Source organism: Gopherus evgoodei, chromosome 10 (genome assembly GCF_007399415.2).
Source record: "Gopherus evgoodei ecotype Sinaloan lineage chromosome 10, rGopEvg1_v1.p, whole genome shotgun sequence".
Classification (NCBI taxonomy): domain Eukaryota; kingdom Metazoa; phylum Chordata; order Testudines; family Testudinidae; genus Gopherus; species Gopherus evgoodei.
In genome coordinates, this window is record NC_044331.1 from 2,697,350 (window position 1) to 2,724,912 (window position 27,563).

A 27,563-nucleotide genomic window follows, 5' to 3' on the forward strand; every position below is an offset into this window, starting at 1 on the left:
TTTTGGGAAGTTTTGGAAAGAACATCCAACCATAAGAGTGCCGTGGCAATGAGATGATGTATATGATAATGAGCTGAAAACATTAATAAACTAACCTAAAAAGGTAGGACACCTCAACATTAGTAGATTGAGGAAATACAAATAGGGAAGAGGAGGGAGTCCCTATTGAATATGCATTAGACATCGTGGTGTCAGTGTAACATATTATACAAGTTGCATCCCAGCCTAGGGGCGGTAGGACAGAGAGATGTCGTCCTTGGGAGGGGACAGAATGCTGGCCACTGATGAAGATAAGGAAGGTGACGATGATGAGGAAGATAATGGCTAGCATTGCAGGTTGTTCTGCAAGGGATGGTGTAAACATGGATGTTCAGATGTCCTTTCTGTATTGTCTCTATCCACCTTCCGGAGACAGAGTGAGTGTGACTGTGCTAAATGGAAATAGTGAAGAATTCCCATAATGTGAGTGCACCCACCTGTGCCCATCGGGTTCCCAGCTACACAGTCATTTCAGTAATACTGGGCCTGCTCTTGGGACAAGAACCCCTCAGTCCTCCCTGTGATAACTGGAATGCTTAAGTGCTTAATCAATATAATTAATACATAGATCAGGCTACAGAGCTTGTGTTGGGGGGAGTGTGTGTGTAGGTGGGTGAGTCCTCTGTGTGTGAGGGTGTGACAGTGTGTTGGGGCACTGTATGTGTGTGTAGGTGGGTGAGTCCTTCCCTGTGTGTGACAATGTAATGGGGCAATGTGTGTGTGTAAGGGGCACAGGTCTGACCCTTGGCTCTGTGACCCAGTGGCACATGCCTGCGGGGCTGGGCAGTACCACAGGCTGCTCCTGCAGCCCCTGGGCTTCACTGGCGGTAATAGGAGGCTCAGGCCTTTCGGAAAGTGCCCGGTGGGTTTGTTTTCCTCTGGCGGGGGCGCTGAGTGGCCCCTGGTTGCGCTGGGAAGGGGAGAAGCGGACCCATAGGAGCGGGTTTTAATCCCTTGCTGGTGGTCTCCAGCGGGTGCCCCCGGACCAGCCAGCGAGCAGCGGGAACCGCCTCACAGGCTCCAGCCCCGCAACGCGCAGCGCCCTGACAAGATCCCGCAGGAAACAGCCCTGCCCCGGGAGGCGGCAGGTCTCCTGCATCGCCCGCGCAGGGCAGCGCCGCACACCCTAGTCCCTGCTCCAGCCGGCGCTGCAGACTCACCCCTTCCCCTTGGAGGAGCCGAGCCACCAGCCAAGCGCCGCAGCTGTCCCGGGCTCCCCGGAGCCGGGCGCCAGCCGCTTCCCTGGAGAGCCGCCCGCAGGGGCCAGGCTCAGCACCGCGGACAGCTCCGTGCGGCCCGGGGGCTGGCGGCCCCTCCGGCCGCGGGCGGCCAAGGCGGCGAGGGACCGGCCAGCCCCCCTCCTTGCCCGCAGCCTGGCACCTGCGGCCAATCGCCGGGGCCAGGGGAGGCGCCTCCGTGGCGGCTCCCCCGATAAAAGCGCCTCGCAGCCGGCCACCAGCCAGCCGGCGTCCTCCGTCCCGGCGCCCAGCCTTGCGCTCGGACCGGCCCCTCCCCGGCAGCTGCCGGACTCACCCCAGGCCCTGAGAGGGACCCCGGCTGCAGCACGTCTCGGCTGCGCGCCCAGCCGCCCGCCCGCGCTCCCTCGCGGGGCCCTGGCAGGGCCATGGTCCCAGCCCGCGTCGGGGCGCCCCCCAAGGGCGGCGGGGCGGCCTGGCTGGAAGGGGGCCCCGCCAGCGCGTCTGGGGGGCTCCCGAACGCCTCGGCCTGGCAGCTGCCGAGCTTCCGCACCCTGGAGGAGGTGGCGGTGCCGGCCCGCGCCGCCCTGGCGCTGCGGGTCCTGATCGCCGCCGTCTACCTGGGCGTGTGCGCCCTGGGCGCGGCGGGCAACCTGCTGGTGCTGCTGCTGCTGCGCCGGCGGCCGCGGCGCCCCCGCTCCAGCCTCGACGCCTTCGTGCGCAACCTGGCGGCCACCGACCTGCAGTTCGCGCTGACCCTGCCCTTCTGGGCCGCCGAGGCGGCGCTGGACTTCAGCTGGCCCTTCGGGGGCCCGCTCTGCACCCTGCTGCTCTCCGCCACCGTGCTCAACATGTACGCCAGCGCCTTCTTCCTCACCGCGCTCAGCGTGGCCCGCTACCGCTCCGTGGCCGCGGCCCTGCGGCGCCCCAGCGGCCGCCTGCGCCCCGGCTCCGTGCGCTGCCTCTGCGCGCTCCTCTGGGCCGCCGCCTGCCTGGCCAGCCTGCCCGCCGCCCTCTTCTCCGCCGTGCGCCGCGTGGCCGGCGAGCCGCTCTGCCTGCTGCGCTTCCCCGACGGCCGGGACTGGCTGGCCCTCTACCACCTGCAGAAGATCCTGCTGGCCTTCGTGCTGCCGCTGGCCACCCTGGGTCTCTGCTACCTGCTGCTGCTGCGCCGGCTGGGCAGCACCCGGCCCCGGGGCTCCCGGGTCACCCGTGCTGTCACCATCACTGTGCTGGCCTTCTTCCTCTGTTGGCTGCCCAACCAGGCGCTCACCCTCTGGGGTGTGCTGGTGAAGCTGGGCGCCCTGCCCTGGGATAGAGCCTACTACCTGGTGCACGCCTACCTCTTCCCTGTCACCGTGTGCCTGGCACACGCCAACAGTGGCCTCAACCCCCTGCTGTACTGCCTGCTGCGCCCCGAGTTCCGCCAGCGGCTCCGGGAGCTGTGCCGAGGCCACGGGAGGATGGGAGCCAGGGCGCGGAGCCTTGGCCCTGGGTGACCCTCCCCTTCATCCCCCAGCACACCCAGGGGAGTGGCTGTGCAGCCCCCGGGAAGGCACATTGGACCCACCTTGGAAGCCAGGCTTCCGGGGCAGCTCCAGGAGAAGCCGTGCTGACCTAACAATTCTTGGCATGGCCCCAGTCCCGCGGCTCAGCCCCTCTGGGCTCCCAGGCCTGAGCCCTTTGGCTGAAGGCCGCAGGAGAGCTAAAAGTTCCTGAAAACTCTGCCAGCGTGGTGCATTTCCCACGGGCACCGGCGCGGAGTAAAGAAAGGAAGGCGGCTGAAAAGCACCAGCTCCTAGGGATGTGGTTCGTTCACTGAGGGCAGAGGGGGATTCATTGTTATTGCTTGCAGGGGCCTCGGGCAGGCACCAGCCATGGCACTATCTCAGGCAAGTAGCATGCGAGTGCTGTCGGTTAGCAATAGGATTGGTGGTGCATTTCCAGGCAACTGCAGTTTGCTTCTGGGAGCGCCAGCCACTCAGGGTGACTACAAAGGCTCAGGAAGGACAAAGATCCCCTAGAAATGAAATCCTCGAGGAGCATTTGGATGCACCATTTCTAGTGGAGAATGTGGAAAAGGTGCGCATGAACTGGGCTTTGATAACATGGGGTGACACAATCATCAACCACCTATAAAATTGTATTTGTCTCCTCAGCTGCAAAGCCAGGCTGACCAGAGTTCCTTGGAGGTGTGAGCAGGGTGAGATCACGCCTCCTTGGCAAAGAGAGATGCCAATAGGGGATCTCCCTCTTAATCTGGACGGATGGCTGGATTTGCTTCAGCGCAGCATGGCACCTTTTCTCTGCTATGGGCACAATGCAGCACAGTGGGTACAAAGGCTCCATTGGCAACCCAAATACAAAATGAGTTGTCTTAAATGTGAGTCTTCACATGAATCCTTGTAAAGTGCATATTTCTTTGTATGTGTTATTTTGCTCTCTGTGGCAAGCTGAAGTCAGCAACATGACAGCTCAACATCAGAGTGAGCCGTCTACACTGGATTATTCGTATGATTTGTTTGTATTTTACTGGCATTACTGCAACGCTTAGGAGCCCTAGCCATGGAACAGGCACTGTATTAACACAGAACAAGGACAGTCCCTGCCCCCAAGAGCTTCCCGGCTTGGTAAACTGCCACCAGCTCCACTGGAATCCTTAACTGTTAGAAGAGTTTTACTTTAAAAGATGATTTATAAACTGGCCTAAGAAAATGGAGATAATTTTATCACAGAAGGGCAGCAAAGTATGAACTATTTTAAAGTGATTCTTTATGCTTGATTTGTACAAATACATGAATGACCTGTACATAGCCAGACCCTTGTGCCACTCTTATAACAAGCTGCTTCTTGTGCTATTTAATGAAGGCTCAGTACTAAACTGCCAATAAAAAGCTGCTTTTTAAAATTATCTGCTCCCCAAATTGTTTGGTTTAGATCAACCTGAATGTTTATTTTGTATTTGTGGAATCACAGGGCTGAATCCTGCCCTGGCCTGCACAGTGCATCCTGCATCCTGCTCAGAGCCTGGATTCATAGAATTCAAGGCCAGAAGGGACTACAAGGTCTGACCTCCCGTATTTCACAGGCACCAACACCACCCAGCACCTGCATGCTAAGCCCAACTACTGAAAGCAGACCAAAGTCTTCCTAGCACTGGAGACTAGACTATTATCTGCCAGAGGCCGAGAACTACAAGGCCCTGAGTGCCTGAGGCCTCTGCAGTGACGGAAATAATTCAGTGAGATACACCCAGTTAATCCTGGCAAGTGACCTGACCCACAGCCACACGTGGCAGAGGAAGGCAAAAAATCCTCAAGGTCACTGCCAGTCTGACCTGGAGGAAAATCCCTTCCAGACCCAACATGTGGCAATCAGTTAGACCCTGAGCACGTGAGCAAGAACAGGCCAGCCAAGCACCTGAGAGAGAGAACGCTCCGTGCCAGCTCAGAGCCCTGGCCCTCTCCACCCCCATCCAATGTCCCATCTCATGACCATCCCGGATAGTCCAGAGGAAGAAGATAAAAACCCCTGACAGAAAACATTGAGGCGGGGGCGGGGGGAACACAGGAGCTGAAAGCCTGAAGCATGAGCTTAAGGAACATAGGACATAAACTGGAAGAGAGCCCCAGGGTATCTGAGCCCTGCCCCCGACCACTAGGGGCTAGCCAATCATAAATTACAGTAAGACAAGATTCAGTCCTCTGCAAAGGGCCAGAACAAGGACTAGGCACCACTTATACCTTGTCTTGGCTCTCTTCAGGGGACGGATTTCTCCTAATGTGTGGAGGTGCGCTGCATGGTGAAGGGTTATGTAGAGCCCTACGAAATTCACGGTCCATTTTGGTCAATTTCACTGTCAGAGGATTTAAAAAATCATAAAATTCATTATTTCAGCTATTTAAATCTGAAATTTCAGAGTGTTATAATTGTAGGGATCCTGACTCAAAAAGGAGTTGTTGGAGGGTCACAAGGTTATTGTAGGGGGGTTGTGGTACTGCTACCCTTACTTCTGCACTGCTGCTGGTGGTGGCACTGCCTTCCTTGCTGGGCGGTTGGAGAGCAGCAGCTGCTGGCCAGGAGCCCAGCTCTGAAAGGCCGAGCTGCCTCCAGCAGCAGTGCAGAAGTAAGGATGTCATGGTATGGTACTGACACCTTTACTTCTGTGCTGCTGCTGGCAGAGCACTGCCTTCAGAGCTGGGTGCCCGGCCAACAGCCGTCGCTCTCCAGCCACCCAGCTCTGAAGGCAGCTCAGAAGTAAGGATGGCAATACTACAACCCCCTTAAAATCACCTTGCAATCAGGACCGGCGCTAGTGTTTTTAGCACCCTAGGCGCACAGCCATTTTGCTGCCCCGCACACTGGTCCCACGGCTCCAGTGGACCTGCCGCAGCCGTTCCTGTGGAGTGTCTGCTGGTACACGGCTCTGGTGGAGCTGCCGCAGGCGTGCCTGCGGCAGGTCCACTGGAGCCGCGGGACCAGGGGACCCTCTGCAGGCACGACTGCGGCAGGTCCATTGGAGCAGCCTGCCACGTCCCCCGGCAAAATGCTGCCCCCCAATAATCCTGGTGCCCTAGGCGATTGCCTAGGCCACCTAAATGGAAGCACTGGTCCTGCTTGCAATCCCCCACAATCCCCTTTTGGATCAGGACCCTGTTTGAGAAATGCTGGTCTCCCCCATGAAATCTGTACACAGAGGCCATATTTCACGGTCCATGCCGCATTTTTCATGGCTGTGAATTTGGTAGGGCCCTAGGTATGGGATTAGTTGGCATGGGGAATGACTGTGCGACAAACTGACCAACATATGCTGCTATAAACAAAAGCTCTGCCTGCCAGCCATTCAGAACATGCGGGTTCTGCTGGGAATGTCTGAATAAATTCAAATACAAATTCTTATATTTCTTAGACCTAAAATATAAATCAAAAACAAATGCTCTGCTATGCCTCTTTAGCTTTTATATGCATAAGCTATTTTTATTATTATTAATGTAGTTACAAAGCATCATTTATTTGGAAGACTCCAAAAGCACTTTACAAATTGACATACAAGTTGTATATTCATAGGAATTATTTCATCCACCATTGAAAAGCAATCACTTCTGGTGTGAAGCACCCACGGGGTCTGTCTGAGGGTGTACAGCAATACCTCACATTTTACCACAATGATTAAAAGGAACCTCTTTGAACCCATAATAGATTATTGCCAAATTCTAGAAATCAGCTAAGTAAGCAGCTTGTGCAATCAGGCAAATGAGCACCAAAGCCAGGGCACAATTTACACCGGGTTGGATTAGATCCCCAAAGTGAAAGGATAAGCGGAATGCTCAACTCCAGCATGCACGTATGCTAGGGAAGGGGGTGGGGTGGGGTGGGGAGGAGGGAAACTCAGCATGTTTTTACAGGGTTTTGGACTTGTGAATCCTCCATAAGCAGATCCCTTGCCAACCTCCCTAACCTGCCCTCTGGCTTGCTGGGTTCCAGTTCCTTAGCCAAGGCTTTTGTGGCAATGGGAGTGGAGCTCTGCAGGGAGGCTCAGCCTGGAGACCAGCATTGCACAGTGCAGATATAGAGAAAAATGGATCCCTTTCCTCTAGACCTGCTATCTTGGATTCATTGCTGGAATTGCTTTTTTTACTAGGTTCTTTAGTCTTTGGATATTTTGAAATCACCGGGCTCTCTGGGCAGCTGAAGCAGGTTAGCACTGTATAAGATATCAAGTATCAGGGGGTAGCCATGTTAGTCTGTATCCACAGAAACAACAAGGAGTCTGGTGGCACCTTAAAGACTAACAGTTTTATTTGGGCATAAGCTTTGCATGCATCTGAAGAAGTGGGTTTTTTTACCCACAAAAGCTTATGCCCAAATAAATCTGTTAGTTCTTAAGGTGCCACCGGACTCCTTGTTGTTACTGTATAAGATGGTCCCTCAAAATGGGCTGAGTAGCTGACTAAGGGCAGCGGAAAGAGGAAGTTTTCCCAATGAGATGTTATCTGGCAAAACTGTATGGTATGTACCCAGTGTCTAACCTGCATACTGCTACCACTACTCTGGCCCACACAGCCAGCAGCACCTGAATAGTTAATCTCTTAAGGTATTTACATTTTGGCTTCATTTTTAAAATGTTTATCGGAAATATTTAAAATATGAAGCACATCAACATATACCTGCGCAGAAGAGGCTTAATGTTAGAGAGCACTGGCACAAATTAAAGTCTCCCAAGGATTGCAAGTCTGGCAACCTTTACAAAACAGTGTTTAGGTGAGGGACGGGCACATACACTCTATACTCACTAACCCATTGGTGTGGACTTTACAGTCACGGAATTTTGTGCCTGTGCTTGTGAATGGTCAAACCAGTCGCCTGGCCCCTACATCTTATTATCTAACTGATCTCAAACTGGTGCTGGTTGATACATGAAAAATCTGATCCTGGCTCGTCCCATGTTAGAAATCCAAATACTCCTTTTAATCCAATGAATATAACAATAATAACAAAAGCAGCCCAGATGTATTTTGGGAGCAAAGGGATACACAGGGTGAAAACAAAGTTTGGACCTAATTTGCAATTTCTCATGATTGATTATGAACAAAAGTTTTTGGTTTCTGGGGCACCAGTGGGATTTTTGTGTCTGAAACTGGGAACTCTTCAGCACCTGAAACCTAGCCCTCCTCTGATGGTGCGCTAGGTCAGTGCAGACAGACGGAGAATCTGAATCACTCAGAGATGGATCAATTGAAGCTTAGCTTCATGCATCCTGCTGTTCGGAAGGAGTGTTTGCAGCATGGACTGTTTTTAAGAGGCGAGCATGAGGAAACCCTCGTCTGTCGTGCTGTGTGCAGCAGGCTGGCGATTATGCCGCCAAGGCCATGTGACAAACCAGCGGTATTTTGGCCCCAGTGCCCGGGCATTTTCAATGAGTGACTGTTGCCAGGAAAGCTGAGGACAGGCAGCTCCAGAGCAGTGTGACGTGTTGGCACGAGCCTCTAACAGCGCCGAGTAGGGTGACCAGATAGAAAGCGTGAAAAATCGGCACGGGAGTGGGGGGCAATAGGTGCCTATATATGACAAATGCCCAAATATCAGGACTGTCCCTATAAAATCAGGACATCTGGTCATGCTAGCACTGCGAGATGAACAGGGCCATTCTCCTGCACCCACCCCCGTGGGAACTGCGTTCTCCAGGCAAGGCAGTGCCCTACAGTCCTTGGGCCCCACTTGGGAAGAGCTCCCGGCCCCGGCCAGTCACTGTGCGGCACGCAGCTTGCAGCCAGCCATGGGAGGGCACCTGCATTGCAGTTGGAGACGCAGGGCAGCAAACGGCAGCATGTTTCCAATGTACAAACGCGCGGACATGGCTTTATGCAACAGCCTAATGGTCCTGCCCCACCCTCCCCAAGTCCGCCCAGGGGAGGAACACAGCAAACACAGCTCAGATGGAGGTATGGAGTGAACTACCAAAAAGAGCAATGAGGGTACCCGGTGCCCGGCTAGCTCAGTCGGTAGAGCATGGGACTCTTAATCCCAGGGTCGTGGGTTCGAGCCCCACGTTGGGCGCGAGCTTTTCTTTTCCCTGCTCACCCCCTAACCCGGCTCGCTTTGTTCGCTCGGGACATGCCCAGCGCCGGGTCTCGCTGCAGCCCCCGGGCCGGGCGGGCGGGCGCTGGTGCAGCCAGGCGAAGGGCCCCCAGGGCGAGGGAAAGGGGCTGCAAGCCGGCACCGGCGCAGTGCCAGCCCCATGCGCAGCCCCGGCCGGCGGCTGGCCCCTGGGGACCGCCGGCCATGGGGTCCCCTGCCCGGGGGGGGGGGGGTCGCTGGCTGTGCAATGCCAGCGATGCCCGCCCGCGGCGCGCAGCCGGACGCCAGCGCCTGGGCTCAGGACTACAAGTCCCGGCATGCCTAGCGCGGCGGCGCGCATGCGCGGGGCTGGCCGATATAATGCGGCGGAGCCGGCGAGGCCCTGCTGGGAGGGGCGGGGTGGGAGGAGGGAGAGTCACTTATAAATGGCGCCCAAGCAGGACCCCAAGCCCAAATTCCAGGAGGGTGAGTGCGGGCCGGGGCCGCGGCTCCCCGGGGCGGGGCGGGGTGGGGTGCAGGCCCTGTGTGGGGCGCTGAGGGAGGCCTGGAGACCGTGTGCAGCGCGAGGCGGGCTGGGCTGGGGGGCGGGTATCGGTGATGAGGGGCTGGAAGCCACCTGGGGCTGTGAGGCGCTGGGCGGTGCGGGAGGCTGGCTGGGCTGGGGGGCGTGGAGGGGCTGAGCTGGGGGGCGTGGGAAGGAGGCGGGGGGGCTGGGAGGTGCGGGGGGGTGGCTGGCTGAGCTGGGGGGCGTGGGAGGGAGGTTGGGGTCGTGGAGGGGCTGAGCTGGGGGGCGGGTATCGGTGATGAGGGGCTGGAAGCCACCTGGGGCTGTGAGGCGCTGGGCGGTGCGGGAGGCTGGGCTGGGCTGGGCTGGGGGGCGTGGGAGGGAGGCTGAGGGTGATGGGGGCGGGGCTGGGCTGGGGGGGTGCGGGGGGAGGCGGGCTGGGCTGGGGGGGGATCTGGGAGGCGGATATCGGTGATGAGGGGCTGGGAAGGCACCTGGGGTGGGGGCGCAGGGGGGTGAGGGGTGGGCTGAGGAGGTGCGGGGGGAGGCTGGCTGAGCTGGGGCGGCGTGGGAGGGAGGTTGGGGTCGTGGAGGGGCTGAGCTGGGGGGCATGGGAGGGAGGCGGGGGGCTGGGAGGTGCGGGGGGGTGGCTGGCTGAGCTGGGGGGCGTGGGAGGGAGGTTGGGGTCGTGGAGGGGCTGAGCTGGGGGGCATGGGAGGGAGGCGGGGGGCTGGGAGGTGCGGGGGGGTGGCTGGCTGAGCTGGGGGGCGTGGGAGGGAGGTTGGGGGTCGTGGAGGGGCTGAGCTGGGGGGCGTGGGAGGGAGGTTGGGGGGTGCGGGGGGAGGCTGGCTGGGTTGTGGGGGGGCTCGGGGGGAGGCTGCCTGGGCTGTGGGTGCAGGGGTGTGTGGCTGATGCGGATCCTGTGGCCAGTCCACGCTGTAGTATTGCACGGAGCTGTGTGTGTGTCTGCGCTGGAGAAGGCCCTTTCTAATCTTCCGGCTGCAGTTTATTTTTCTAATGTGGGGGGCTAAAAGGAAATGATGGTTCTCTTAAAAAACAAACCCCATCAACCAACTGCTGCATTTGGAGGGGAGGCCACTCCAGCTCTCTGTGCCTTGTACGGCTTGTATGCACTTTGTGTCTGAGACTAGTGACTTGTGGACTGGGGGGGGGGCTGAAAAAAGCCTCCAAGGTCAGTTATGACCCATGGAGATGGCACATCCTGGCAGGTGGTGATGAATCCGAGTGGCCTTGCAGCATGGATCAAGGTGGATGGTTTCCTGCTGGAAGCAGTCTCCTCCAGAAGGGTAGTTGCAGTCTATGTACTCCATTTTACAGAGTGCTTGCAGCTAGCTCCTTGGCAATCCTTCAGTGAGGCCTTTAGCTGTGCAGTATTTGAGCTCCATGATGTTATGGTACCTGAGGGAACAGAGGAGCTTTAGGAGCTCACTGGATCAGAGAGAGGGTTAGGAAATGGCTGTTTGTTTTTTTCATACTTCTCAACGCTCTCAGCTGGACTTTTTCCTTTACTCAAAATATGCTTGATTTTTGTTTTTCTCATAGGTATGTATCAAAGCACTCCCATGGACATCGGTGGGCATTTAAGCCATTGAAAGATTTTTTTTTTTTTGTAGGACTGTCAAGATTTTCTCTTCTTGAGGTTGAGAAGTATGTTTATTTTGTTACTTAAAATATCATTATAAGATAGCTCAATTAGAGTTCTTGAATCTTGCCTTATGACATAGTCTTTATAAGTGTGGCTTAAGGATATTGTAAAATACCATATGCTGATTATTATGGTGACTAGCAACACTGCTATAGTTATGGTGGTCTCTGTTCATAACAGAACCCCTGTTTTTTGAGGCATTTAATGTTTTAGGGCATGTCTATACTGCAACATTAAGTTGACCTAACTTATGTAGGTTTACGGTTGCTGCAGTAGATTCGCACAAGCGTTGTAATTACACTTCGCTCTTTCTGTCAGTGGTGCGCATCCTCACCAGGAGCTCTTTTACAGATTGTACTGTCAGTTTGGGGGATTGTATGATGGCTTCTGAAAGCCAGGAATAGTCCATATAAGCAACACAGTGTCTACACTGACACTGCATTGACTTACCTATATCAACTTTGGCTCTATGCCTCTTGTGGAGGTGGAGTTAAGTTAGTGTAGCAGGGCAGTTATGTTGTTGGGAGCAAAATTTTAGTGTATGCTTATATAGTTACGTCAACGTAGGTCAGCTTATCTTGGTAGCATAGACCAGGCCTTAATTCTCATCAGGCTGAAACAAGACATGCATGTTTTCATGAAAGATGCAACTTGTTCCATAAAATCTGGTTTAAAAATAAGTGGTGGTTTTAGAATGGACACATGACAACTGTTGAGTGTATATTAAGCTTTGTTGGCTTTGGAGATGAATTTTGCACAACACTGAAGTCTATCCTTAGAGCTATTGCAAAGGAAATATAACCTGGCCAGTTAATAACAGTACCATTGGAAAAATCATAATTATACAGGCTCTGTAGTCATTTCTCTAGAACGGGTGGCCAAGCTTACTGGCCCTCCGAGCTGCATAGAACAATCTTCAGAAGTTTGAGAGCCAGGGCACGCCTGCTGGGAGCCAGGGTTTGGGGCTTTAGCCCCACTCTTACTGAAGCCCCAAGCCCTGGCAGGTGCGCCCCACAAGACTGAAGCCCCAAGACCCTCTGCCCTGCTGGGCAGAAGCCCCTACCCCACTGCAAGGCAGCCCTGGGCAGCAAGGCTCAGGTTACAGGACTCCTGCCCAGCGCTGAAATCCTTGGAGTTTGGCTTTAGCCCCCTGTGGGACTGGGGTAGGCTCAGGCTTCGGTCCTCCCTCCTGGGGTCTTGTAGTAATTTTTGTTGTCAGAAGGGGGTCACGATACGATGAAGTTTGAGAACCTCTGCTCTAGTTTATCTGTAGACGGAGTCCTGGTGGGGATGGCGAGAGGGGAGAGTTCTCTTTAGCTTTTTAGAATAGATTCACTAGGATTTAAGAAAATGAAATATTTTATTGATATTTAAATAGGTAATCTGAAAGGCTAGTAGGTTTTTGAAATGCATAGGTTAAGATGTATTCATATAGGAAAGAAGTATCGTAAGTGCTGATGTTGTAAATTTCTGGTGTGTATAATATACCACATTTTTATTTTAGTTTTAGAAAAGATGACACCACGTGATCTTTAAAAATTTCCCCTGGATTTAGCAGTATTTATTGACTTCCTTTAAAAAGCAGATTTATCTTGCAAAATTCTTTTTTGCATTGTATCTTGTCCATTCTGGATCTTGATCCAGCAACTGGCATTTATTGAAACCTCATTGAAGTCAATGGAAAGACTTCACTTGCAGTTGGATCAGGTTGTTAATGTAGATGATATTAGAATTCCATGGACTACATGAGACCTTCCACCTGTGAAACTAATGCAGCATTAAGCATTTAAACCCCAGTCCTGCAAGGTGTGTGGGGTCTGGTTTTTTGGCTTATCTGGAGTCCAGTGGAAGCCAGGATTGTGCCATTTGGGCAGAAGAACTTGCAGGCTCTGAACAGCAGCGTGGACTGACCACCCCTAGCTTGGAAACTAGGAGCAGCATTACTAAGCAACAAAACCACTTGGCATAGTCTGGCATCCAAGAATGTTGACAAAGCATGCCTGGTTCTCTCGAGAGCTATTTTGCTGCCCCTCCAAAAAAAAAACGCCATTCCAAAAAGTCGTTTTTTGTTGTTTTTTTGGAGAGCTGAATAAATAAAGGTGGTGTCTCACTGTGGTGTACCTTATTGTGTCTATATACTGTAGAGATATGACTTGGAATTATTTTGATCTAAGCTAGTGTTGGGGAAGGCTATGGTAAATTTCTTTCTAATGTGTTTTCTTTGTGTGACGTGTTGTTATGGGGGAGAAGGTTTGTCAGTCTTTCTGATTTCTCAGTACTGGGTGTCTTGGAGAAATAGTGCTATGGAATGTTCTTGGTCTGTATTTATGTAAAGAGCCTAACTCCTCTTAAATGTAGGCAAAAATGTTCATTTTTAAGAACAAGTAAACGAGGCTTGTTTTCCAGCAGTGTTGTTAAACTGCAAAATAGAGCTGAAATAGTGTAGTTATAATTTTTAAATAGCTGTTCTGCATGCTGAGTAACTGGTTTTAAGATTAAATATTTATAATGGAAAACACATTTTAATAAAAATACACAAGAGACTTCAAAGTGGGTTCTTCCTCTGTGCAAAATATTTTTTAAGCTGGTGTCAAACTAGTCTTGGTGAGCCACTTTCATACAGATTTTTTTTTCTGAACATAACTCTGTACAGAAACTGTTTTATTTTGAATTTGCTTTCTTATAAGTGTATCTTTTTTCTCACCCACTGTGGGCATGAAATCCCGCTGATTAGCATTTACAGTGAACTCGCCAAATCTATTTTATCCTACCGCTATATTGAATCTGGGAATAAAGTATTAATTGAAAAAGCGGTTTAGTAAATTGATCATTAAATATTTTGTGCAGTTAAAGGATTATTAAAACCATCTTACCCTGTAGGAATAAAGGAAAGGCAAACAAAGCTAGGAATGGCCCTCTTGCAGAAGGAAGGGAACTCAATGGTGGACTGTAGGGTACTCAACAGTGGACTGTAACCTTGTAAATTATTGGTACAGCTTAATTATTTTGGTATGCAGAACCGGTCACAAATGTAAAGGGTGTGACCTTTATTATAAGGGAGTACTGTACAGGAGGAAACATCTGCCCTCTGAGATTTTGTTAGATAAATTAGACTTCCACTTTGTAAACAACTGCACAACATGGATCTTATAGCAGCTGAAATCCTGATTGTTTTTACAATCTGTTCAAAAGTGAAACAGCCTCTTCCCCCTGCAATGCCCTCATTCAGCTGTACTCCCCCCCCCCCCCCCCCCCCCCCCGCTCCTTTGTGGAGGGAAAGAACCTGATGTCATTATATTTGGTTTTCTTTAGTTTATTTTTTGCAATCGAAATGTCAGGTCCTGAGTTTCTTCCAGGAAAAGGAAAACTCTGATTTAAATATTAGGCTTCTATTGCACCATAATTTTAAAATGAGACATAGGTTGGCTGGCTTGCTAAGAGAGCATAATGTTCCCTTTCACAAAACAAAATGAAACCGAGCCCTCTGAAAGAATTTGTCTGTCTGCAACAAGACTGACCTGTTTCTGCTGTGCTGTTTACTGCTTGTACATTCAGGCTGAAATTCAGTCCACTCATGTAAAGCCAGAGTATTAGTGCTCTGTCCGGTTAGAATGCAGAGAGGCTAGGCAGGTAGGATCCAGCCTGAACCAGGGTATAGGGCTGCTGGGCCACTCCCTCACAGCTGTTGCCCCAGGCTGTGGGCTGGAATAGAGACTGGGCTCTCTCCTGTGTTCTGTATCTGCATCAACAGATGTCTGGGCCAGTCCAGCCCATACCGCGTGGCCCTCAGTGCCAGCCTGTGCAGAGGTTGTGCAGAAGTCCTTCTTGCAGAGCACAGGGGATAGGCAGGCACCCCAGTGTGGCTGCTCAGCAGGCAACCCCTTTGCACATCCCCAGTTTGGGGCTTAAATGGTGCAGAGAGCCTTGAGCTAACCCTCCACTCATCTTCTATTTTATAAGCAAGTGCTTTTTGAAGTGATTGCTTTCTAGCTTGACAGTGTGTAGGTAATATGCTGCCACTGGGCAGTCTCTTAGCACAGCACTCTTAATGGTGTTTTGTTTCCTGTGTTCTTTTGTAAAATGCATGTCTTTGTATGTAGTATTGTTTGTCAATATGACTAATCAGATGGCTATCTGCAAACTTTTCCAGGTGAACGAGTGCTGTGTTTTCATGGACCTCTCCTTTATGAAGCAAAGGTATGTCTGGGTTCTCATTTTTGCAGATGACAGCAAAAAATAACATTTACATAATGAACACAATAATTGAATGGATTAAAGTAGCCTATTGGCTAAGTACAAGATGAATTGAGTCAAGAATTCAAGCTAAACTGAGGAGAGAACCGATGAAAAGAAAATACTATCAAATTACTTTACTGTTTGTAAAACTGCAGGTTTCTTACAAACTGTAAAGCGCATACATTTGTTGGATATTGATAGATTAAAAACTTGCAAGATAAAGGTGTAATGGCAGTAGTGAGTGGGAATTTGAAGCAGTATGACTGACACTGTCAATGGACCTAGACGTGTGAAAAACATGAAAAGATTTCTCCAAATGTGAAATGGAATATATATCCTGTAGACTCCTCTAGAGTTCTGCGATTTCTAAATATGCTCTCGGATTCTAAGGAGCGTGTGTATGTATTAATATTACAAAATAACAAATTGAAAATTGGTTTGCCTTCCAGTTTGGCCTCCGATTCATCATGAATATCATCTCTTAATACTCTTATCAGTTGTTAGATACAACACTGAATTGTCTTAGGTCACTGATGCCCCCTGTATGCACTTACCATGTTTCTAATAAGATCGATTTCTAAGAGAAATTTTCTAGGCTCTAAGGTTGCTTGTAAATCTGTGTAGGTGGGGTCTAAATGACACCTAATTGCTCCAATGGAGAATAACAATAAAACCAAAAAAAGCTCTGTCTTGTACTAGGACAAAATGAGGTGTAGAGGGAGAGCTTTAAAAGGATATTCTAAGGCAGAGCAGGACTACAACGTGGCTTACACAGTGAGATTACTCACATTCCAAATGTTTTCTACCCCTTTTTTATGGGTGGATGTGGGTGAGTAGCCAGTTCTCCTCAATACATACCAGATCTACAGAATTAGTCAAAACCCAGTTTATGCTACTGCTGTTGAATTAAATCATAATGTGACTTATGTTCATACTACTCCTATTTTTAAAATGTGTTATGTGGTTGTTAGAGAACAGTGCTGATCCTGCTAAAGATGAGGCTAGAGAAAGGGAGGCTTGTCACTGTCGTTCTGTCTTATGTATTCCATTCAGATAGGTTCGGGATTTGGTTTAGAGACCTCAGCCTGCTTAGTACCGTGATGCCAACACCGTTAAAAATCCTTTGTGTCGTTTATTGAAGATACAGAAAAAGGAAAAATAATTAAAGCGTTGGAAATACAAGCCCTTAAATAAGGTTTCCATTTGAACATCCCTTGCTCCTTTTCCCTTTAGAAAGAAAAATGCTCTTGTTCGACAGTCGTAGGTGGAGCTAAAGAGGCTGCTAATTGTCCTTTTGGGGGAAAAGAGAAGATGTTAGTTGAGGTGGGCTAGAGCTGAGATGGTGGTTGTTTAAAGTCTGATCCTGCTTCCTAGAAGCCAAGAACACCACACGAGAGAAGAACTAGAAAATACAATTTCTGTCTCTGGTGCCTGATATCACTTGCAACCTCACTGTTGGCAAAACAGGCAGAATACATGGTTTTATCAGCCACTCTTGAGACCTGGCAGATTTTTACCATCATGGGCTGCATTTACTGTCTCTTCGGTCACAGGCTCACAGTAATATTGCGAAAGACGCAGTGTTTGCTGGCTAACCAGACTCTTACTGAACAGAAGTTAAAAGAAGAGGGATAGGAAAGAAAAGGAATAAGGTGGGGAAAGAAGAACACGGAGGGGTTTAGGAAGAGACGAAGTCTGACACATTAGATGGTGGTTGAGGTTCACCTGGAGCCAGTGGAGGTGGCTGTGTCATCTGGATCCTTCTCTTGGCCTGAGCTGGTCAGGATGCTGTCAGGATGCTAAATGCCCAACAATGTCACAGTGGATTCCAGGGTCCCAGGAGCCTGTGGGAGTAGCAGCCATGATGGTGATACTTGCTCCTTCCCTTCTTTGAGTCAGCCGTTGTTGCACTCATCCTCAAATTATCCCCAAAACTCTGGGTTTTTTTAAGGACCTCAAAAGATAGTGATGGGTGGAATAACTCATTCTTTCGTTATTTTGTCCCCTAGCAGGCCTAATTTCAGACACCAATTTTAGGTCCCACGCTTTTCTTGTTTACCAGTCATGAGCTTAACACCATCCTGAAGTTAGATCAGGAGGCTCCTTTGATTGGACTAATTCAGTCTGTCTTCAGCAACTTTTCCCATCAACATTTATCCTTCTATGTGACTGAAACACTTTGTAAACATTTAGCCACTTTCCCACAGTTGAGCTCACAATTAGGGTGAATTTCTAAGCCCAGTTACTACAGCAGGTTCAACTATTTGCAATGCCATGGTAGCTTAGCGTTAGCGTGACATGGCTTTACAGACAGTGATCCTAAAGATCTATGCTGGTATACTCACTAAAGGCCCACTCTTTCTATTGACCTTAATGAGAGTTGAGGTGCCTATCCCTCTGTGGGAGGCATTAACACATCATGAGATTGTGTCCTAATGCTGATGCATGACTATTATGCTAATTTGAGCTTCATTAGGAATGCAGAGGCTGAATAAAATCAATGTTCATCAGACAAGACAAAATTGGAATTGAGACCAATTTTATTTCTCAACAGTCTGAGAGGTGGCTATAGATGCTAGATTAAATTTAAAACAAACTTGATAAAAATTGGAATGAGTGTGTTAATCTCAGGAACTAAGCATTAGGCTTTGTTACTATGCAAGTCTGAGTTTGCTGCATTTATTTTTTTTAAACCATTTGGTTTGTCTCTCTTCACCTGATACCATTGTGCAGTGTCATCTGTTTATTTAAAAGTTCTGTCCCTGATCTGTTTGATACTGGCTAGAACTCTGTGTTCCTCTTGAACCAAGGAGCTTTAGGCATATTGGTTGTGGGATTTTGTAGACATTTTCTTGAGATATTTAGTTTATGCTTAGACCTACCAGGAAAACTGATGCTTTAATTTAATAGTTTTTAGTATCAGTGAAGGCTAATGGGAAAAATTACTATAGGGAAGACTTGATTGGAATGGAGTAGGTAAAGGGAGACTGTTTAAAAATGTCCCAAATTTTCTTTATGCCATTTCTGAAGCTCTTAGAGGAAAGGCAAGTGATCAGGAACAGTCAGCATAGATTCACCATGGGCCTGACTAACCTAATTGCCTTCTATGAGAAGATAACTGGGGGTGTGGATGAGGGGAAAGCAGTGGATGTGTTTATTCCTTGACTTTAGCAAAGCTTTTGATACAGTCTTCCACAGTATTCTTGCCGGCAAGTTAAAGTATGGGCTGAATGAATGGATAATAAGGTGGATAGAAAGCTGGCTAGATCGTTGGGCTCAACGGGTAGTGTTGGTCCTGGGGCTGGTTTTGTTCAATATCTTCATTAATGATCTGGAGGATGGTGTGGACTGCACTCTCAGGAAGTTTGCAGATGACACTAAACTGGGAGGAGTGGTAGATACACTGGAGGGTAGGGATAGGATACAGAGGGACTGAGACAAATTAGAGGATTGGGCCAAAAGAAACCTGAGGTTCAACGAGGACAAGTGCAGAGTCCTGCACTTAGGACAGAAGAATCCCATTTGCTGTTGCAGACTAGGCACCGAATGGCTAGGAAGCAGTTCTGCAGAAAAGGACCTAGGGGTTACAGTGGACGAGAAACTGGATATGATTCAACAGTGTGCCCTTGTTGCCGAGAAGGCTAATGGCATTTTGGGGTGCATAAGTAGGGGCATTGCCAGCAGGTTGAGGGATGTGATCATTCCCCTCTATTCGACATTGGTGAGGCCACATCTGGGCCCCACACAACAAGAAGGATGTGGAGAAATTGGAAAGAGTCCAGCGGAGGGCAAAAAAAATGATTAGGAGGCTGGAGCACATGACTTACGAGGAGAGGCTGAGGGAACTGGGATTGTTTAGTCTGCAGAAGAAGAATGAGGGGGGATTTGATATCTGCTTTCAGCTACCTGAAAGGGGGTTCCAAAGAGGGTGGATCTAAACTGCTCTCAGTGGTGGCAGATGACAGAACAAGGAGTAATGGTCTCAAGTTGCAGTGGCAGAGGTCTAGGTTGGCTATTAGGAAAAACTTTTTCACTAGGAGGGTGGTGAAGCACTGGAATGGGTTATCTAGGGAGGCAGTGGAATCGCCTTCCTTAGAGGTTAAGGTCAGACTTGACAAAGCCCTGGCTGGGATGCTTTAGTTGGGAACTGGTCCTGCTTTGAGCAGGGGGTTGGACTAGATACCTCCTGAGGTCCCTTCCAACCCTGATAGTCTATGATTCTAGAAGTGATCATTGTAATGTAGTAAACATTTTCAGGAGTACCTCTATCAGGGAGACTTTAGTTTGTCGTTTAGAATGTATCTCGTATAGCTAAGACACTAAATGTTTATTTCTTTAAATATTGGGCTGAATGGATGCAAAATTTAAAGCAGTAAGTTTATTATAATAATCTGTTGCATTTTATTTAGTCTTTTTCTTCCCTTCTCCTGGCACTTGAAGATGGGCTCATTTTGAATGTGTGCACTTAGGTCCAGATTGCCTCCTGTGGCTGAACTCTTCCTGACACAGCAGAGGGGAGGTGATGGCAGGGAAAATCATTATGGCTTCCTAATTATGAGGGCCAGTCTCTGCTGCCACCAGTCCAGACTCCTCTGTCAGTTGGAGCAGCTTGTAGGCTGCTCCATTTTATGCCTCTGTTGTGTGATCTCTTGTGCATCATACATGCATAGTGTGTGATCAGCGTAGCTCTTCTTTTCCATGCTGCACAATACATCCCCTATGCAGAGGTGAGGTGGATGGTGCAAGAACTGTCAGAGTAATTCCTGCTGCCCACTTACAACCAGTATCTGACCCCTTTGAGCTGTCTGAGTGGCACAAAGAAGTTGCATCTTAAGTGAGAATTTAGTCCGTAGCCTGGTATGTAGTATCCTTGATTTCCTCTCGTTCTCCACACCATCAGTTTCTTTAGTCTACTATTTTATCCTTCTGTGCTCTTCCATCTCCCTATATGACAGCTGGGAGTGTAGAAGGAATGATTTTTCTCCATAATTGAGACTAACGCAGCCTGTTTCCATAAAAGGAGTAGTTGGTAAGGAGAATACTGCAGTCCACAGAACTTGCCCTTCTGAATCTCACTTGCCTTTTTCATTTTAATCTGTGTTCTTCACTTAAATGGTTTGTAAACTTCTCTTGGGGATGAATGAATGTTTTTAAATCAGCAGGCCTAGGTAACTTGCAATCAAGAGTCCTAAAAGAATTGGCTGAGGAGATCTCTGGCCCACTGATTATAATTTTTAATATATCTTTGAATACTAGGGAAATTCTAGAAGAGTGTTAATGTTGTGTCGATATTAAAAAAAAGAGCAAACTGGCAGACCTGAGTAACTATGGGCTGGTTAGCCTGACATCAATCCTGGGCAAAATGGGGTTCAGTTAATACAGCATTGAAGGCTAGGAATATAATGCCAGTCAATGAGGTTTCATGGAAAACAGTCTTGTTAAACAAACCTGATTTCATTCTTTGAGAAGATCACAGGTTTGGTTGATAAAGATAACTGTACCAGTTGTAATATACGTTGCCTTTGTAAGGCATTTGGCTTAGTACCACACAACACTTGGATTAAAAAAAAATAAACTATAAAATACCACTAGAGCACATGTAAAATGTATTAATGACTGTTTAAATGACGTCTCTTGAAGTAGTTGTCAATGGGGAATCATCAATGGAGGTGTTTTAAAGGTGTTCTGCGGGGACTGATACTAGGTTCGATGCTATTTAATATTTTTGTCATCAATGATCTGGAAGTAAATATAAAATCACTACTGATAAAATCTGTGGATGACACAAAATCTACTGTGAGGTAGGGGTGTGATTCTCCTGGTTGTGTGCGCACACTCACTAGCCCTCCTTGAGCTAGCAGGAGTGTAAATAACAGTGTAGCCACAGTAGCCCGTGCAGCAGCAGAGGCATGACTTAGCTGTGCCAAGTACAAACCTGCCTGAAACTCCTGGGTACATACTCAGCACAGCTACGTGGCGTCACCACTGCCCATGGCGCTGCAGCTACACTGCTAGTAATACTCACTAAGTCCATCTGAGCTCGGGTGAGTATGTGTGGGGGACCAGGATACTCGCTCTGTGTGGATGTAGCTAAAGATGGGTGGTGTGGTAAATGATGAAGACAGGGCAGTCATACAGAGTGTTCAGGATTTCTTGGTAACCTGGACCCATTCAAACAAAATATGTTTTTAACATAGCCGAATGCAGGGTCATGTTTAGGAGCAAGGATTGCAGGCCATACCAACCAAATGGGGAAACTTGGCCCTGCTAGTGAAGGCAGGGGGCTGGACTCAATGACCTTTTGGGGTCCCTTCCAGCTCTGAGATAGGTATATCTCCATATATATTTATATATAACTGTATCCTGGAAAGCAGTGTCCTTTGAAAACAATTTAGGGATCATAGTGGCCAAGCAATTCAACACACTAACCTAGTGTGATACTATGACACAGGGATAATGACATATTTGGAGTAGGGAGGTGAATTTTACCTCTGTATACTCTATTGTTGAGACCGATATTAGAATAAGTCTAATGTCAACACTATTAAAGGATGTTGAAAAATTGGAGAGAGGGAGTGGAAAAGAACCACCGAAGTGATTCGAAAATGTGCCTTGCAGTGAGAGACTTAGAGCTCAATCTGTTTAGCTTATCAAAAAGATTGAGAGCACTTGATTAGTGCATCAGTACCTTCATGGGGAGGAAAGACTGTACTCTAACTTAGCTAAAGTGTGTAACAATAACAGTTTATCTTCACCTTGATCAGATATTCAGGGCTTTGAATGTTTCTCTTAGGTTTCCTCAGTCTAGTATAAGGATAACAAAGCTTAGCTTATTTTCACTTCTTCAGAAATTCTTCAGCCTGAAAAGCACCTACTGCAAATCATTACTGCTGAATGTAGAGCTTGCTATGTGGATGCAGAAATCCAAAATATTATTTCCTTAACTTTGAGAAGTCCTGTCCTGTAACTAACTGACATGGGGGTATGCATGCGGACAGTGATACTGAGGGCTTGTCTTGACTACTGGGGTAAGTCGACCTAAGTTGCACTACTCCATCTACGTGAATAATATAGCTGGAATCGGTCACTTAGGTCAACTTACCAGAGTGTTTTCACTGCGCTGAGTTGACGGGAGACGCTCTCACATCGACTTCCCTTACTCTTCTTGGGGAACCGGAGTATCGGAGTCGACCTGAGAGCACTCTGCCATCGAATTAGCGGGTTTTCACTAGACCAGCTTAATAGACACACGCTGCATCGATTGCCGCAGTGAGGTAGTGAAGACAAGCCTTGAGTCATTCACTATGTAAACCTGGCTTCTGGTTAGCTTTCCAGAGAGTACTGAAGAGATTAACGTGACCTGCTCCTTGTGTCTTCTGGTCAGCAGCATGTTGTCTCTTGCCCTCCTCCTAATGGAAGTTATTAAGCCGTTAAAAACCCTCTGGGTAGCTGAGCATCAGTTAATTGTTCTGTTTATATAGCCCTTCTGATAACACACAAAATATTTAACTGAACTACAAAGCCACTAATAATGTATCTTTTGCTGGGCAGTTTCTATTCTGTAGTGACATTTCTGCCAAATACTTCAGTGGCTTGCACAGAAATCTTTGTATTTAGACTGAAAGCTTTTAGCCAGACTTCCAGAGACTATTTTTTTCAAATCCTATTGCTAACCCAACTTTCTTCTTTCTTTCAGTGTGTAAAGGTTGCCATAAAGGACAAACAAGTGAAATACTTTATACATTACAGTGGTTGGAATAAAAAGTAAGTAGTAAGTCTCTGAAAACAAGACCTAATTTTCCTTTATTGATTGCTCAAGCTGGTGTTAGCTTAATGGACTGACACTCCCAAGCATAAGTCAATTGAAGATGTTTCATTAGCTCAGAAATTAACTTGCGTTTAAGTCAATTTACTGCAGCAAAGCCTAACCATTTAAAGCCTGGTATAACACAAAGCTAATGTTGCTCAAGTAATTGTTTAGTTTTAAAGGCACATTTCCTTTGGTGCATCAGTTGGATAGTCAAACTAGCTCAAAGTGGCAGTAGATTGCCTCATCGCAGCAGTCCAGTGCACAGCCTACTCATTTTAAGAACTGTTTTCATGATTTCGAGGCTTGAAGATATAGGATACAACAAAAAGTTTGTTGTATATTGGGATATGGGACAACCCCTGCTTGTTGAACAGTGGAGCAATACTTTCTCCAGTCAAAGATGCCATCTGTTCTAATTATGTAACCAAATACTACAAGTGGTGGAAAAGGGAGTAGGATTAGTGGTGGGGGGAGGGGGGGCCAGGTGCTCTCAGAGTAAATGAGATGGTGTGTGCCCTAAGTTAGGATAGGTGAGGCATTCAGTCTCTACTGTACCATCTGCCTGTTGGGTAGCAACGTACTTGAGGTCAGGGGGTAAAGGAAGGTTGTACTAAAGCTGTACAAAGTTTTCCTTTCTGTAAAATAAAACTTCTCTTTCATGTCTCCAAAGATTAAAAAGTCTGAGAGCATCTTGCTTTTGGAATTGCAAGTATATTTCTTGTGAAGTTTTTTGGGTGATCAACAAGGATTGAGAGCAGCATCATTGATTAAAACTTGTTCCTATTCTTGGTCATCAACTTTCTGTAAACAATCCTGATGCAGCATCCACATTGTGCTTGTGGGTTGTGATGTGTTTTTATTTTCAAAAGGGGGATACTACTAGACTACCCTCAGTTTTATTGCTCAGTTCAACTATATTCTACAGCCTGACACTGAGTCTCGGAGCTGTAAATACTTGTTTTTCCTTAGCAGCTGACGGAATACGAAAAGCTGCAAATTTGAAGTCTCCTTCAGAGACAGCAGTTTTCAGAGTCATTTTGGTTTGTGTTAACAGTGCTGCCCATATACTCTGGAAAAAAGCACGGGTGGGGGACACAAGGCTTAATTGTTTGTTTTTTGTCAGCATGTAGTGAGGTCCAGGTTAAACTTCATGTTTTGGTATCTGATATCTTAAAAAAAAATGCTTCCCCCAAAGCAGTGAACAGCCACAGGAGTGTCTTCATGTAAATGCCTGTGTAACAAGTTGGAACTTGAACTCTTGTGCCTGCTGCTAAATTCCTTCTGACTCTTAGGGATCAGTTAAAATCCATTCTTTTCTATTTAATAGGTAGTGGTGGGTGCAATTGACTGTGTCAAACGACTTTTTCTTGTCTTTCTCCACTTGCACTAACTGTTTGCCTTTGATTATTTTCTTGCTTTTCCAAGCTTCCAATTATCTACATTAAAAGTGGCATTGCTGCAACATCTAGACAACTGGGACTGTATGGCTTTTTAATTTATGACTTTATAATTAAGCTATGGTTCTCTGTAATTCATGAGTTTTAAACTGCTTGGCTTCCTGTGTTTTTTACAAGCCTTAGTAGTAAGTCGTTTTCACGTCATATATAGTATACTTTCTCTCACAGTTGTACAGTTTTCTTCTGTTGAGGGTTTCTGGCAACAACATAAACTTTGGGAGCAAAGATCAAGTTGCTTACATACTTCACCAAGGCCTCATCCTAAATATATAGCCTCTACTATATGTACGTTTGGATGTATTTTATTTTTGTTTTCTGTAATACTTGTACACTAAACTTACCTTTAAGAATCTTGAAGACTTATGGTGAACTTGTTTTTACCATGTTGGCATTCTAAGCTTGACAACAACTTTTGCAATGAGATCATTACTTCACCATGAAATGCAAGGTGGAGAAACTCTTATTTACAAAGCTCTGTATATTACATACACATTTATATAAATAAACATACAACTTGATATATTTGGAAAATGTGTACATAATTTTATATGGCCATTTTTAATGTGCTTTTAATTTTAAATCATTCGTCAAATTGCTGAAAGATTGTCTGCTCTTTGTCAAAGTGGAATTTGCTTGCTTACAATGGCAATTTCTCCAACATACATTTATATTAAATCATTTGCTTTAGATTTTTCAAATGTTCATGCCATCTTGGTTTCCTTTACAGAGAGAAATCAGAGCTCTTCTTTTTACAGTAAGATCTTATTGCTGAATTTGTTCACTTATAAAATATGTTGGAAAAAATACAGTACATTTATCTTGCTGCATAAGTTAGTTATGGCTGCAGATTTCCCATGTTACAGTAAGCCTAGTCCTTTTTTTAAAAAAAGGACTTCAAAAAAAAAATTAAACATTTTAAGATTTGGAATCTGTTTCACAATTGGCAATCTCTGCAGGAAAGACTGAACATTTCACTTTGTCTTAGAGAAATGGTTAGCGCTTCAATCAGTGGGAATGCATTTTATCTGGTAACTTACACTTTCAATTGTGCCAGTTCATGACTTACCACAGAAGCAAAAATTCAGTCTCAAATGCTGTGAAGTCTTTGATTATTGGGAACAGAATCTAATTATGTAGTGTTTTTGAATGGTGGTTTAATTTTTCAGCTGGGATGAATGGGTTCCAGAAAGCAGAGTGCTCAAATACGTGGACACGAATCTGCAGAAACAGAAAGAACTTCAAAAGGCCAATCAGTAAGTATTTTGTGATTTATCATGATTTCCTTTTTACAGAGCTTCAGCCCAAGAAATAAATCTCCAGGGGAGTAGGTGGGTTTTTTAGATTTCAAGGAATGTGCTAGTCATATAGTCCTCTTTCCCTATTTGTTTTGCTTTGTGCCTGTCCTCTTCAGACTTCTAACATAGACCTGTCCTTATCTTTATAGTCTTTCAACCAAATGGATCGCTACTCCTTGACTTCCTGATATTTCAGATTTTGATTAAAATCTATGTGAATTTTAAGTGGCAAGGAAAAGGGTAAAATAGGTTTAAATGAAGGCTATTGCTTTTGGTATCTCAGAACTACATTCTGAAAATAAAACATATATGTATATATGTAATTGAGTTGATGGTATCTGTTGTGTGATAGTCACCTAAAATATCTTGTAAAATGGTAATGCTGTCTTACCAAAGACTAATTTTTTTTTTAATAAGATGGGTCTAAATGTATTGATCCTTATGAATGCTTTTTTGTCTTGATCTGGAAAAAAGTAACATCTTGGAATACAAATATTTCTAGTAGGCATCTTTCTGAAGCCGCTCTCGTGTATTTTTCTCACAATTCTGAGTATTGGGGTGGAGGGAAAGAGTTGGATGTCCATGTGTAGGTAAAAATGGTTGGTCAGCACTATAATAAAGTTCAATCTTGTTAGTAGTTGGATTTTTTTTCTCCCTGTATCATGAAGGATCTTCCTTAGTGTCTGTTTTCTTTAAACCCATTCACTACAAATTCTCTAATTTTTTGTACAGACTAGAAAAGATAATATCATTCTCTTACATTAAAATCTTATTGCTAACTTTGTTTTTAAAGGGAACAATATGCAGAGGGCAAGATGAGAGGTGCTGCTCCAGGGAAGAAGACATCTGGTCTGCAACAGAAAAATGTTGAAGTGTAAGAAGCTTTTTTAAAAATTTATCTTTGCTTGTCAGTCATTACACTTAAATCTTAAGCAGCACTCTTCTGTGCGGTTCAAGAGGTTAAATTTAAGGTGCAAAATCTTCATTTAAAATTCAAAGAAACATTAGTTAATAAACATGGAGTGTTTCTGTTGTGACAAACTTATCTATCCAGCAAAACGTTCTTTCAGTGCACTGTTCACTGATGCAGGATCCACACGTTCCTGAAAGTAAATGACTGGATGCACTTACGTTTTTAAACTCTCCTCCAGTCTTTACATACCATTCCTCTTAAATTACTGAACAGAAGTTATGAGGGCACATCATATCTCACATGGTAGATTTTAGTGAAACTGATAATTCCCCATTGAATGGCAGAATCAACCCTGGTCTCCCAAACAGTAATAAAGAATCTTTGAAGACAGGAATGTAGCTCAAAAGAATAAAATGCATATTGCCTTCATGGTGTGTATTTATTAAAGCATGGTTTAGGATGCAAATGAAGTTTTGTGATATTCTGCCATTCACAAAACACTGGCTTATTTACCACAGGTTGCATTTTGTTCTTTTTTTAACAATTCTGTTTCTTTGGGCAAAATTAATGCGAAGAACATGTGTGGATCTGAAATGAAAATGGCTTTGCATGTTAAAATTGTAAGCCTAAGAGACTCAGACCCAAGATCAAGTGTTCGTTAGAAAAAACATGTATTTTCACTAGTAGTCAACAGATCTTCAGTTCCATCCATAGGGTTTTAGTGACTCGTATTGTGGCCTTATCTAGACTCAATTACATCCAGTCACTTAATGTTAGAGTGAATCGGCAACATTTGCTCCAGACTCATCCGCAATGTATTATTATTTAATATTTTATTTCAGAAGGTAGTGGATTTGATTAATTTTTG

At 46.7% G+C, this 27,563-nt stretch overlaps 2 protein-coding genes and 1 non-coding gene across 9 annotated transcripts in view; all 3 read left to right on the forward strand.

Moving 5' to 3' along the window:
• The first annotated feature begins 1,663 nt into the window (after positions 1-1,663).
• On the forward strand, positions 1,664-4,048 carry LOC115658768 (relaxin-3 receptor 1-like). Its single transcript, XM_030578192.1, has one exon. It carries the CDS (start codon positions 1,664-1,666, stop codon positions 2,732-2,734), a length of 1,071 nt encoding a protein of 356 aa, XP_030434052.1. The 3' UTR covers positions 2,735-4,048.
• Positions 4,049-8,719: 4,671 nt separating this feature from the next.
• TRNAK-CUU lies at positions 8,720-8,792 on the forward strand. The gene has a single exon. It is a non-coding gene; the product is annotated as a tRNA-Lys (tRNA).
• A 368-nt stretch (positions 8,793-9,160) lies between these two features.
• The window catches only part of MORF4L1 (mortality factor 4 like 1), a 38,285-nt gene continuing 19,882 nt past the window's right edge, over positions 9,161-27,563 (forward strand). The window contains exons 1-7 of one of the 7 annotated variants that reach the window (XM_030577548.1): positions 9,161-9,278; positions 10,953-10,986; positions 15,135-15,181; positions 22,917-22,984; positions 25,215-25,241; positions 25,654-25,740; positions 26,576-26,656. In XM_030577548.1, coding sequence (XP_030433408.1) covers positions 9,174-9,278; positions 10,953-10,986; positions 15,135-15,181; positions 22,917-22,984; positions 25,215-25,241; positions 25,654-25,740; positions 26,576-26,656 — 449 coding nt within the window. In that variant the 5' untranslated portion in view covers positions 9,161-9,173. Of the gene's footprint in view, positions 9,279-10,212; positions 10,626-10,952; positions 10,987-15,134; positions 15,182-22,916; positions 22,985-25,214; positions 25,242-25,653; positions 25,741-26,575; positions 26,657-27,563 lie in introns of those variants that run through there. The other 6 variants (XM_030577550.1, XM_030577546.1, XM_030577553.1 and 3 more) reach the window with 6 other exon arrangements.

Coding starts and splice junctions, on each gene's coding strand:
- LOC115658768 (XM_030578192.1), top strand. CDS start 1,664: ATGGTCCCAGCCCGCGTCGGGGCGCCCCCCAAGGGCGGCGGGGCGGCC.